Source organism: Dipodomys ordii, unplaced genomic scaffold (assembly GCF_000151885.1).
Source record: "Dipodomys ordii isolate 6190 unplaced genomic scaffold, Dord_2.0 Scaffold35, whole genome shotgun sequence".
Classification (NCBI taxonomy): domain Eukaryota; kingdom Metazoa; phylum Chordata; class Mammalia; order Rodentia; family Heteromyidae; genus Dipodomys; species Dipodomys ordii.
This window is the reverse complement of record NW_012267251.1, coordinates 12,084,311-12,094,949: the sequence shown is the minus strand read 5'-3', so window position 1 is coordinate 12,094,949 and position 10,639 is coordinate 12,084,311. Positions and strand designations below refer to the sequence as shown.

At 50.0% G+C, this 10,639-nt stretch overlaps 2 protein-coding genes across 5 annotated transcripts in view; one reads left to right on the top strand and one right to left on the bottom strand.

Annotated features, from left to right (window-relative positions):
* The window catches only part of Fcmr (Fc fragment of IgM receptor), a 35,761-nt gene that overhangs the window by 9,085 nt on the left and 16,037 nt on the right, over positions 1 to 10,639 (top strand). For 2 of the 4 annotated variants that reach the window (XM_013017462.1, XM_013017463.1), the window contains exons 6-8: positions 611 to 672; positions 4,923 to 5,700; positions 7,425 to 7,430. In XM_013017462.1, the coding sequence (XP_012872916.1) occupies positions 611 to 672; positions 4,923 to 5,075 (215 nt within the window). In that variant the 3' untranslated portion in view covers positions 5,076 to 5,700; positions 7,425 to 7,430. Of the gene's footprint in view, positions 1 to 610; positions 673 to 3,784; positions 4,427 to 4,922; positions 5,701 to 7,424; positions 7,431 to 10,639 lie in introns of those variants that run through there. The other 2 variants (XM_013017461.1, XM_013017460.1) reach the window with 2 other exon arrangements.
* On the bottom strand, positions 5,711 to 9,522 carry Il24 (interleukin 24). Its single transcript, XM_013017465.1, has 5 exons — positions 9,113 to 9,522; positions 8,108 to 8,166; positions 7,344 to 7,502; positions 6,857 to 6,931; positions 5,711 to 6,040 (listed from the first exon to the last, which is right to left on the bottom strand). The coding sequence occupies exons 1-5, from the start codon at positions 9,285 to 9,287 to the stop codon at positions 5,957 to 5,959; spliced, it is 552 nt and encodes a 183-aa protein (XP_012872919.1). The 5' UTR covers positions 9,288 to 9,522; the 3' UTR covers positions 5,711 to 5,956.

Genomic DNA, 10,639 nt, shown 5'->3' with positions numbered 1-10,639 from the left:
CAGAACAACGTGTACAGCGCCTGCCCGTGGCGCGCCCGGGGCCCGGACCCCGCGGGTAAGCGGACGCGGGTGGGGGGAGACGAGGGGGGAACGAGCGGCAGACCCCGCGGGGACGCCGGGCCGGAGCCCCGTACTCCAGCTCCTGGGTCTTCCCAGGGCTTCCCGCGGGGGCGGGCTGGGGCGTGGCGGAGTTCTGGCCACGCCCCCATCTCAGCTCCGGGGCGGGGTATGGAGGTGGGACTGACGGTCTGGCCACGCCCCCGTCCCAGCTCCGGGGCGGGGCATGGAGGTGGGACTGACTGTCTGGTCACGCCCCCATCCCAGCTCCGGGGCGGGGTATGGGGGGGGGTGGGACTGACGGTCTGGCCACGCCCCCATCTCAGCCCCGGGGCGGGGTATGGAGGTGGGACTGACGGTCTGGCCACGCCCCCATCTCAGCCCCGGGGCGGGGTGGGGGAGCGTGGGAATGATCCCAGCCCTGGGGTGGGGATGGGGGGTTTGGCCAGACCCTCGCCTCAGCCCTGGGGCCAGGAGGGGCGGGGCTTATGTTCTGGCCACGCCCCTAGCATGGGTCCTGTCTCGCCACGCTCTCACCTCCCCCTCCCCCTAGGAGAACTGGATACAGCTCTTTCCGGTCCCGGAGCCTCGGCGCCACCCCAGGGTCCACCGCAGGTAAGCCGCAGGTTTGCTCCACCAGCCATCGGGCAGCCACCTGCGTGGACCTGAGTGCAGTTAGTCTGGCTGAGCCTTCTCCCAGCATTTGGGCCCCGCGTGGGGCGCACATTAGGTCCTTTTCCTCCTTTGGTTGTTGGTGTTCAGACTCTGGCATCCCAGCAATTGTGGTAGCCTTGGTTTTCCTGGCTTGTTGGCCATGCATTTCTCAAGGGATAAATAGGTGTCAGATGCCCACAGTTTGGTAGAGAATAGAGGTGGTAACGGATGTGAGCCAGATTAGATTTCTGGAAGGTTCTAAAAGGGGTGGAATCTACCTGGACAGTTTCTCCTTAAAAGGAGGAAGAATTTTCCAGAATTTTCATTTCTCTAATGAAAAAAAGTAATTTACCTATCACTGGGGAGAGTAGGCTGGACTTGCACAGTGATTTTCTGAGACCTGGTCAACAGGTGAGGAGGAGAGGAGGACTGGTAAGGAGGACTCAGAAACCTAGAACTCCAGCTTCCATCGTTTTAGAAGCCTTTAAACTATTCATCCATTTTCCCAAATTAAGAAAACGTTTGCATTCTCTGAAGTATCTTGTCATTAAAATACTTCTAAAAAAGATTTCTGAGGGCTGGGAAGGTGGCTTAGTGGTAGAGCACTTGTCTTGCATGCATGAGGCCCTGGGTTTGATTCCCAGCACCACATAAGCAGGAAAAAAAAAAAAAGCCAGAAGTGGCGCTGAGGCTCAAGTGGTAGAGTGTTAGCCTTGAGCTAAAGAGCTGAGGGACAGCGCCCAGGCCTAGAGTTCAGGCCCACGACCGGACTCACCCCCCCCAAAAAATAATAAAATCTTAAAAAAAAGATTTCTGAAAGTCAAAAGGATGTACAAGGAGGTTAGTTTTACATGTCCTTCTAAGCGTCCAGCGCTTCTTGACCAGAGACATCATAATCAAAAAAAGGAATAAAACTGTAAGAAGAGTAAATGCACACTTTAATTAGTATAGATTAAACTAATGCAGCAGGCAGGAAAGCACAGAGCTCAGGAAACGGAGAGCAAGTTTACTCTCAGGGGCAGAGAGGGGGCAGGAAGTTGTGGCCAGAGCCATGTGGTTATCCAGAGATTTGTTACTCTACCATCCCGTGGGGTCTTGCCTTGTGTACTACCATCCATAATGCAGTCACGGGCACCAAGTCCATATCCCTGTCCACAAGGAGGAAGACAAAGCTGCTTCTTTCAGACCATGTTCCTGAAGTTTGACAGATCACCTCCATGGCACTCCGTGGTGCATTGCGACCTCTACCTTCAAGGGAGACTAAATTAGGAGCTCTGACTGACAAGCATGTGCCTTACTGAAAAGAGAAAACGATACACGGATACACGGCTCTGCTCTGTTGCGGTCTTTTCCAGACTCTTGAGCTCGCCTCCACCCACCCACCTATGCTGGAGAAAGCTTCCCATAGCTTAGCAATGGCCAGGCTGGTGCTGTCTATTGTACACAGCCACCTGCCTTTCCCTCCAAAGCCACCCATGACTGCTCAGACTTTCTCCTGCCTGGGCTGTACCTGGAGGAAGCATATCCTGTCTCCTTCCTGGAGACCCTCATTTCCACTATGAGGGACAAACAACTTGACAGAACAAGTTTACAACAAGGTGCCTATGCCTACTGGCTGATCATATATGTTTCAGAGGGTGTAGTTTTTTTTAATGCCATTAAACTCAAGCCCTGGGTGCTGTCCTTGAGCTTTTTTGCTTCCTAATACTTGAGCTACAACTCCACTTATGACTTTTTTGGTAATTAATTGGAGATAAACAGTCTCACAGACTTTCTTGCCCGATCTAGCATCCAACTTAGTCTCCTGAGTAGCTAGGCTACAAGCCACCAGTGCCCAATGAATTAGTCTCAAATGATGGCATTGGGAGAGTATTTGTGTGTGTGTGTGTGTGTGTGTGTGTGTGTGTGTCCTATGTACACATGCACTGGAGCTTGAACTCTGGGCCTCAAGCTCTTACTTGGCTTTCTTACTCAAGGCTGGTGCTCTACCACTTAAGCCACACTTCCACATCAGCTTTTTCGCTGGTTAATTAGAAATAAAAGTCTAATGGACCTTGTCTTGATTGGCTTGGAAGGCCGATCCTCAGGTCTCAGCCCCCTTGAGTAGCTAGGATTACTGGCAAGAGCCACCAGCACTCAGCTGAGAGATTTTTTGTTTTTGTTTTTTGCTAGTTGTGGGGCCTGAACTCTGGGCCTAGGCACTGTCCCTCAGCTCTTCAGCTCAAGGCTAGCGCTCTACCACTTGAGCCATAGCACCACTTCCAGCTTTTTCTGCTTATGTGGTGCTGAGGAATTGAACCCAGGGCCTCATGCATGAAAGGCAAGCACTTTACCACTGAGCCACCTTCCCAGCCCCAAGGGAGATGGCTACTGCTGCTGCTTCCATCTTTCACAAAGTACAAAATGTAAAAGTTCCTTTTAGTGATCACTTACTAAGGTCCACTGGATTTCTAGTTCTTAGTACTTGTGTTTAAAACATGATCACAATCCCTACTGTGGGATTCTCGGATGGTATTACAATAACTATGAACTAACCATCTTGGGTGCAGATGGTCCTGAAGTTTCTGTCTAGGGATGAGAAACCACAGCCCCTATGTGGTCTGCAGTCCCCCGCCTCTTCACTACCCAGCCTCAGGGTAGCATGCCTTGTTGTGCCATATTATGCCAAAGCCTTTCCCAACCCTGATGAAGGTCCAAACAAGAGTGACTCACTCTACCAACGAATAACTCCCCAAAGAAGATGCATAGTTACTCCACGAGTCACAGCATCTTGTCCCCAGGGGATAATGCTCTACATCTGGTCTCCTTCAGACCAGACATGACCACAGGATTTCAGTCTGAGCCCCACTGAGGCATTTCCTGCCTACATTAGGTCAAAGTGTCTTCCAGTTAGCTGGAGGTGAGACACCACTCTGAAAATCCCCAGGATTGGCCCACTTGGTGAAGTGTCTTTGCTTTCTAAAACTCAGCAACCATGCCCATACCTCCCCCCATTCCCTGCTGTGAAGACCCCTCTGGAGAGAGACTTAAAATCATCTACCCAGTTTCAGTGATGCTTCTTGGTTATCCCCAGGTATCTGAGGCTCCCAGGCTCCTTGCCCAACCGTGGAAAGCCAGCTATGAATATGTGAGCTTGTGCCACAAGCCTGCTGTCGAGATGGTGGACACTGATTCAGACGACTATGTCAATATTGCCAACCTGACTCACCTTCCCGGCTGTTCCCTCGGGCCCATACCTTGGTGCCAATGAGGCTTATCTGCCTGTCCATGTCCAATACCTGTTCCATCTTTTTCTAGAGTCCTCAGCACCTCCCAGGGCCCAACTCAACTCTCATCCATGGACCTGTGCCTTGGCGTGGCCCTGCCTTCAGCCAGCCTTACATACCTTTACATCCTCATGTTCATCAGTTGGGCATGCAGATCATTTGTGCCAGTGCTGTCTGCTTCCTTTCCATACCATCAAACGGGCTGTGGGCTTTGCTATCTTTAGCCCTGACTTTGATTGCCTAGCATCAGGCTGGACACTAGGCACAGCTGCTGCCTCAAAGCCCTTCCCAGGTCTGGTCTCACACAAACAACAGGCCATTGGATGCCATGGTGAAGATGTTCCCAGAGCTAGGAAGGAGCCTGGTGTGTAAACATGTCATGGATGGTCTTTGTCCCAATCCAGAGGCTGGCATTTGCTCAGGAGCTCCTCCTGAATTTCAATGCTATAGTAAGGCAATTTATCTTTTTTTTGGGGGGGGGGGGGGAGTCCGGTCGTGGGGCCTGAACTCTGGGCCTGGGCACTGTCCCTCAGCTCTTCAGCTCAAGGCTAGCGCTCTACCACTTGAGCCACAGCGCCACTTCCGGCTTTTTTCTTTTTGCTTATGTGGTGCTGAGGAATCGAACCCAGGGCCTCATGCATGCAAGGCAAGCGCTCTACCACTCAGCCACCTTCCCAGCCCCAAGGCAACTTATCTTGACATAATGATACAGTAAATTTTTAGAACTTACCTTGTTAAGGATACATATGGGCAAACATGCATGTCTGAATCTTCCTTAGGTCTCCTCCACTTGCTACAGAATTTACCCTGACTCCAACATTTCCCCTCTTACCCTTCTTACACATTTAACAATGTTTTACACATTCAGCAATGCTAGTTGTGCATTTTTATCTTAACTTTGGCCAAATTTACTCAACCCAAATGATAATCTCTATCTGCTTTTAGAAATATACCAGTTCCAGACAAGAGAGAGTGAGGTGGGGAGAGAAAGCAAAGCAGCATGTGTCTTCTAGAGGCAGGGGGCTCTTCAGGAGCACGTCCGTATCAGAAGCAGAGGCATCCTACCTTCTCTCTGAAGTTTGTGAAGCAAGATCATAGTCGGACATTATCTTTGGATTGATGACAACTACAAAGTACAGCCAGAGCTTAGAGCTAGAGAATGCTTCCTCTTACTGCTGGCCTTTCCCAGTCTTCCTGGGCACTCATTCAGAAGGAGCAAAGAAAAGCTTCCAGACCTAAATTGAACTGCAAAATAAATGTCCTCTCAGATTGAACAGTACACCCAGGGACATTGTCACCGTCAGCAATGCTTGCTTGACACTGTCACCTGAGAAAAGCAAAATGGCTACCATGAGGAAAGAAGGGCACCCAAGGAGAAGAGCCAGCAGGGGCTGAGGGGGGTTGGGCTGCAAGTGTGGACAGGACAGGAAAGCTTTAGTGACACTGCTTTTGTGCTGAGTATTTTAACTACATGTTACCTTCTAACATTCACTTTTCAAACCTTTGCCCCTGATTCCTACCCCAGTACTCTGTCCCTGCAGACAGATCATTTCCATGCACTCAAGTTCCATCTCATACCCCAGCCTCCCTCCTTACTCATCAACAATCCACAGGCAAGCAGAAATCCACTTTATTAAATATTTTGCCGAGTACCAATTCACCCCAGACTGTTGTGGGAATCATGGAAGGTGAAAGGGGAACAGGGTCATGGCAGTCTACTGCCATGACTCACAAATAGAGTCAGTTATAATACAGTACTTAAATAGCGTTGTGATAAATATAGGAATCCACTAAGTGGTTTCCTCTCAGCTTCCCAAGGTGACTTCCATGAGTGGTGTTTGGGCTACTGGGAAATGAAGTCCTGTGAAGACAAGCCTGGGCAGACAAGGGGGCACATTGTCAAGGGTGCAGTGCCCAGAGGAAAGCACAGGAAGCAATCGTATCTTGAAAAGAGAAGGAGGGTATCCTGGACGAGGCATTCAGTGACGGTAGAATTTCCCCATCCAGGTCAAGAGAATGTCCACTTCTCCAAAGGCTTTGGTCAGAGCTGCTTCTGTGTTCAACTGCAGGGAATACAGAGATGAAGGTCGGCGGTGTTGGCTATTAGAATCGGTTTCCTTCTGATTAGCCATGCCTAAAATAGGCCTGACTCCTGATTAGTAGCTAGTTCGCTTTCACAACATACCCACCCACCTATGTGCATTGGCTTCAATGGTGTGGACGAAGAGGCCACTGAGCCACAGTAGTAAGGGCCAGGGGAAAGACAGTACATGGAGCCCCTAACATCCAGAACAATGGAGGGCAGCCTGGAAGAATGTGGCTCACATCTGAGTGCATTTGCAGACAAAAATACAAGCCCAAGTGGCTCTTTTCCCTCCTATGGTTTTGCTCTTTACCATTATTTTCAAGCTAATGCAGTTGTTCCTATAAAAGGGATCCAAGCCCGGCACCAGTGACTCACACCTATAATCCTAGCTACTCACTGGCAGGGATCTGAGGACCTCCATTGAAAGCCAACCCAGGGATGAAAAGTCCTTGAGACTCTTAGCTCCAATTAACTGGCAACATCCAGAAGTGGAGTGTGACTCAAGTGGTAGAGCACCAGCCTTGAGGGAAAAAAAACCTACTAAGGTAGGGGAGAGGGCCCTGAATTCCAGCCCTAGTACGTGCATAAAACAAAACCCTACCAGAAAGAAATGACCCTTTTATTTGTGGTGCTTATCCAAAGCGTCTGCAAATTGATGCAAATGTACTGAGTTCCTGCTAAATCAGGTGGGTGTGGGGCTAGACTGGTATAATGATCTGCATTAAGTTCTGCGTTAGGCCTCGGAGGTGCCCCCGTGTGGCAGCTCAAGCTAGTCAGCGTGTGTTGGCCTCACCTGTTTAAATGCACTCCAGAACAGCAGGAACCGTCTATGGGCACTTTCTCTAATGGAAACTGTCTCATTTTCCTGCTGGATGACAGAAAAACAAACGGAGGAATTGTCAAGAGTTAGGCAGGAGCAGAGGCAAGCTCCCTTCATGCCAAGGTGTTCCCAAGGCCTGAGAAGACAGAGCTGAGTTCTGCGTCTCTAGGAGCCCATGCCTAGCACCCTCTGCCTTGTCCGCTTTCATCCACACAGCAATTCCTCCCCGTAGAACTGTCATCTGCATTTCACAGGTGAAAAAACTGAGGCCCAAAGTGTCCGAGCACCTGGCAAGGTGTCCCCTGCTGATCAGACAGACCCAGACTTGCACCCCAAACACTTTTCCATGATGCCCGTGGCTTGCTGTGGTGATCTAAAAGCCAGGACCAGATAAGGCAAGGGAAGCATTCTCAAACACTCCAATCCCCAGTTGGCTGGTCTCAGCTTTGCCCATACTCACCCTGGGTTGCAGTTTTGACATGATGACAAAAAGGTTGTTGGCGAGGGTGGAGAATGACTTCATGATCTTGAACTCCACGACTTTGTGGTAGTAGTCTTTGAAAACGGTGTGCAAATAGAACTTCAGCAGCTCGTGGGCGAGGTAACAACTCTCAGCATCCTGCAGAAGACCCAGGTCATGGTGGAACCAAGGCCTCTGCCCATCCTGCCATATAGCTCAGGCCTGGCACCCTGGACACCTGGCTCTCCAGCTAATATTTCCTTTCTTCTGTAGCACCCAGCCTCTCTAATATGACAGACACTGAAGGCACTTGAACATGGACTTTGTGGTTTGGGACTTGGCAGGAAAATGACTCAGAAGGGAACACATGACAGCCTTGAACAGAGAGCAATTGCACCCTAGCCCCCTGGGCTCCGGAAGCCCAGTATCCCTCAGGGATCCAGGCTCAACATCCATGCTCACTGACTGACTAATGGGTGATAAGAGAGTAGTAGGTGAGAGGAAAGGTATAAGTGGAAGAAGGGTTCATTTGAGTTTCCATAAGCAAAGGGGAAATAAAGGTTGGCAGCAACCCTGGGCCAATGGAGAAGGTTGTTTAGGAGCCTCAGCCCGCCCCTCCCCAGACTCACAAAATGGTAGCTCCAGACCCAAGACCACGCTTGCTCATGCTTGGTCCTGTCCAATGTGGAGTAAGCCCAGGGCAAAAGCTACAGCTCCCATCAGCCCCACAGAGGAAGTGCCCTCCCTCTCCCTCGTCTAATTACCGAGACGTTCTGGAAAACCTCCTGTTTCAAGAGCCGGACACTCATGATCTTATCTTGAGCTTGCTTCAGGAGCGGAAAGAAAAGAGGTCTCAGGTTAAGGGTCCCCAGTGGCACCCCCCACTGCACACAGGCACTGCACCCCCAGACCCTAAACCATCCAGGCTGTGAGACTATTGAGACTAGAGGGGCCAAAGGAGAACTCAGAAGCTAAGCTGTAAGCTGGCTCCTGCGGAGGGGATACAGGTCCTAACCATCAAGCTTGTCTACCACATTCCCCAGGGGCAAATGGAACCCCAGGAGTTCTTAGAGTCTGGACACAGGTTTAATGAGGGGCATTTGCTTCCTTGTGTCAATAAGACTACTTGAACAATCTAGCTACTCAGGAGACTGAGATTCTGAGGATCAGTTTAAAGCCAGCCCAGGCAGCTAAGTCTGTAAGACAGTTATCTCCAATTAACTAACAAAATGCCCAAAGTGAGATTGTGACTCAAATGGTAGAGCATCAGCCTTGAGGAAGAAAAAAAGAGCACTGGTAGCTCACACCTGTAATCTTGGCTTACTCGGGAGGCTGAGATCTGAGGATTGCAGTTCAAACCAACCCAGGCAGGAAAGTCCCTGAGATTCTTATCTCCAATTAACCACTAGAATACTGGGAGTGGCTCTGTGACTCAAAGTGTAGAACTCTAGCCTTGAGCAAAAGAGCTCAGGGACAGTGCGCGGCCCTGAGTTCAAGCCCCAGTACTAACACCAAAATGTTTCACCCTAGGAGTGTCCTCTGCCTCTGATTTTTAACTCAGAGCCAGAGTCTATCCATAATAAAGCTAGATCAAGCTCTATTTCCCTTGGGCTCCCCCCCCCACCCCATTTCACTAGGTGTCTTTTCTGGGTCTCCATTGCTTGTATGTAACAAGTGGCTTGTGATGTTTCTTGCCGTCACAGAGATGTAGGACACTGAAGAGAAAACCGTGAAGATCTTCACAATCATAAAACAGAGCAACACCCCACTCACCACAATGTCCTTCATGGCCCCGAAGGCCTTCCACAGCTCTAGAAGAGCTACCCCTTCCACGTGGCAGGGCCCAAAGTGGAATTCGTAGGCCCGGAACTCTGGCACTTGGCTCCCCACAGGCAGGATTAGGCTGAGCCAAAGGGTGGCAGCTATCTGCAGCCCGAAGCCCATCTGTAGCAAAGGAAAAGGCGGGAGGATTGGATGAAACAAGAGACAGACCTCGAACCAGGAGCACTGTGTCCTCAGAATAATGCTCCTCCAGTCTGCCCAAGCCAGCCTCAGGAGTACATGGATTGGGGAATCTGAGTCTAGCCTAGTGCCGTGGTTTGCAGATTCCCACCAAAACTCACATTGGAACTTAATCCCCTTTGTGACGTATTCACCTGTAAGATGTAATTAGGTCATGAGGGCTTGTCCACTCATGGACTGATGGATTCATGGGTTGATGGATTGTCTTGACAGTGGGTCTGCTATAAAAGCCAGTCTGGCTCTTTCTTGTCTGGGCTTTTTTGCTCTGTGATGTTAGGACTGTTCTGAGAGTCTCCACCAACAAGAACCACTGAGATGTGAGGCTGCTGATCTTGAACGTGGCAGCCTTTAAGAACTCTGAGTCAAATGAATCATTTCTCCTTATAAGTTACCCAGCGTCCGTTATTCTGTGGTAGCCACAGAAGATGAATGCAGCAGGAGAGTCCCCATGCAAGGATGCTGGAAATCTGTGGGTTTGTTTGAGTGCCCTGAGGTGTGGTGAGGGCTCTTCTGACCTCAGTCTCATAGTGGTGGCCACGCCTTCACTCCATCCCTTCTCCCATGGTGCCCATCCACCTGCACACCACTGTGCTTCCTGCCTTCTCCATTACCATTCCCCCTTGCCTCCAACCACCTTGCCAGAATTTGACCAAGGTAGGAAATGGAGGATTCTGGGATGGGTGAGAATGTTGTAAGGGATGACTTTTATCAGAACGTGCTATGTTCATACATTTCTTTGTTAAATGACAACTCCTGGCACAACTACTTAAAGAAAATAATTTAAGGGAGGAAAAAGGAAAAGAAGGAAAGAAATGGAGGCTTCTCATGTGCTTCTGTACTTGCATAGTGAGTCTGAACTTGGGAGGAAAGGCAGCTCACCTAGGCATGTGCTGGTCTGGGACTGGGCCTTGAGGCACAACTGAGGCACAGTTGAGCATGTCTAATTCTCCTCCTGGGAGCAACTAGCTCTGATTTCTCATTTCAAATGGTTAATCCAGGCCCGTGGAGGAGAGGGGGCAAGAGACAGGTCTGGGTCATACACTCATGCTGCTGCATCAGCTATCTATTCACTCTTCACTCAGAGAATTGACTTCTCAAGTTACCTCACCAAAGGGAGGAATCAGAGTTCCAGATGAATCACCTTCAAAACCTTCTTATAAAATACCATATCCACCCACCACACCACCAAGTAGAGAATTTCTTTCCAGTGTCTCTCTTGCCCTTTCTGTTCTTCTTACTCCCCCCACCTCAATCTCTCTCTGTCTCTCTCTCTC